Source organism: Condylostylus longicornis, unplaced genomic scaffold (assembly GCF_029603195.1).
Source record: "Condylostylus longicornis isolate FDR11 unplaced genomic scaffold, ASM2960319v2 ptg000044l, whole genome shotgun sequence".
NCBI lineage: Eukaryota > Metazoa > Arthropoda > Insecta > Diptera > Dolichopodidae > Condylostylus > Condylostylus longicornis.
In genome coordinates this window covers 5,218,112-5,219,859 of record NW_026578013.1, presented here as the reverse complement: position 1 = coordinate 5,219,859, position 1,748 = coordinate 5,218,112, and the positions used below count along the sequence as shown (strand labels likewise).

Genomic DNA, 1,748 nt, shown 5'->3' with positions numbered 1-1,748 from the left:
GTTTGCCTCTATATCAAAATGATATTAATCTACTTGGGAATAATTATAATTTTAGTGTACGTATGGCTTAAAATACGTTTTACGTATTGGAAACGTAAAAAGGTTCCATATTTGGAACCAGAAATTCCGTACGGTAATTTAAAGGGTGTTGGAAGTAAAGTAATGATTGGTGAAAGATTTCGAGAACTATATAAAGCTGGAAAGAAATTAAATCATCCGTTTGTTGGAATTTATATGCTTATAAGTCCAAGTGCTTTAATAATAGATTTAGATTTAATGAAAAAAATGTACATAAAAGATTTTCAATATTTTCATGATCGAGATATTTATCACAATGAAGAAGACGATCCGTTATCTGCTCATTTGTTGAGTCTTACGGGAGTGAAATGGAGAAATTTAAGGCCAAAATTTTCACCAACTTTTACTTCTGGAAAAATGAAATTTATGTTTACAACAGTGCTCAAAGTGGGCGAGAAATTAGTAGAATTTTTAGAAGAATCAATACAAAACAGCAAAAGCGATAGAGCAGAATTGCAAATGAAAGAGGTATTTTCTCGTTTTACAACAGATGTGATAGGTACTTGCGCCTTTGGTATTGAATGTAATAGTTTAAAAGATCCAAATGGTGAATTCAGAAGATATGGAAGAAAAATTATTGAAGAACCAAGACATGGTGTGTTAATGAGATTATTTGCAACCTTTTTTCCAAATTTATGTAGAAAATTGCATATTAAATCAGAAAGAGATGATGTCAGTGAATTTTTTATAACTGCGTTAGAAAAAACAATCGAATATCGCGAAAAGAATAATGTTAAACGCAATGATTTTTTGGATATGATGATAGAGTTAAAAAATTCGCCAAATGAAGATGAGCGTGTAACATTTAATGAAATTGCAGCTCAAGCATATATATTTTTCTTCGCGGGTTTTGAAACAGCATCAACTACTCTAGGTTTCTGTGTTTATGAATTAGCAAAAAATCCTGAAATTCAACAGAAATGTAGAGAAGAAATTGAAAACGTTTATCGCAAGCATGGCGAAAAATGGACTTATGAAGGAGTTATGGAATTACATTATATGCATAGAGTTGTTGACGAAACACTCCGAAAATATCCTCCAGTTCCAATAAATTTAAGAGAAGTTGCAAGTGATTATCTGGTAACAGAAACAAATGATGTGATTGAAAAAGGTCAGAGAGCCATAGTTCCAGTGTATGGAATACATCATGATGAAGAATATTATCCTGATCCAGAAAAATTTGATCCTGATAGATTTTTACCAGAAAATATTGCAAAACGTCCTCAATTTACATACTTACCATTTGGAGAAGGACCTAGAAATTGTATTGGAAAACGATTTGGTTTAATGCAAACTTATATTGGTTTGGCATCTATTTTAGGAAAATTCAAAATTACTACGAGTGATAAAACATTGCCATCGATTTCATCATTTCTACCACAAGCATTTATCTTAGGTCCTAAGGAACCAGTTTATTTAAATGTGGAATATTATAAAAAATAAATTCTTTTTTTTAAAATTATTTTAAAATTAAATTAAAATATTATTATAAAAATTTTGTTAATATTTTATGTAAGTATGTAATGAATTTTAAATTTCGTCTACTTGTTAATTATAATCTAGATCGTTTGTGTTAAAAGGATTATATTTTCCGAGCTAGTTCTATTGAATTTTGTACTTCTTAATATTGTAATTGAACATAAGATACGTAATTTTTAGGAATTTCGGAA

At 29.3% G+C, this 1,748-nt stretch overlaps 1 protein-coding gene across 1 annotated transcript; it reads left to right on the top strand.

Moving 5' to 3' along the window:
- Positions 1-1,521, top strand: LOC129610391 (cytochrome P450 6A1-like). The gene has a single exon (XM_055522957.1). It carries the CDS (start codon positions 19-21, stop codon positions 1,519-1,521), a length of 1,503 nt encoding a protein of 500 aa, XP_055378932.1. The 5' UTR covers positions 1-18.
- The last annotated feature ends 227 nt before the right edge of the window (positions 1,522-1,748 follow it).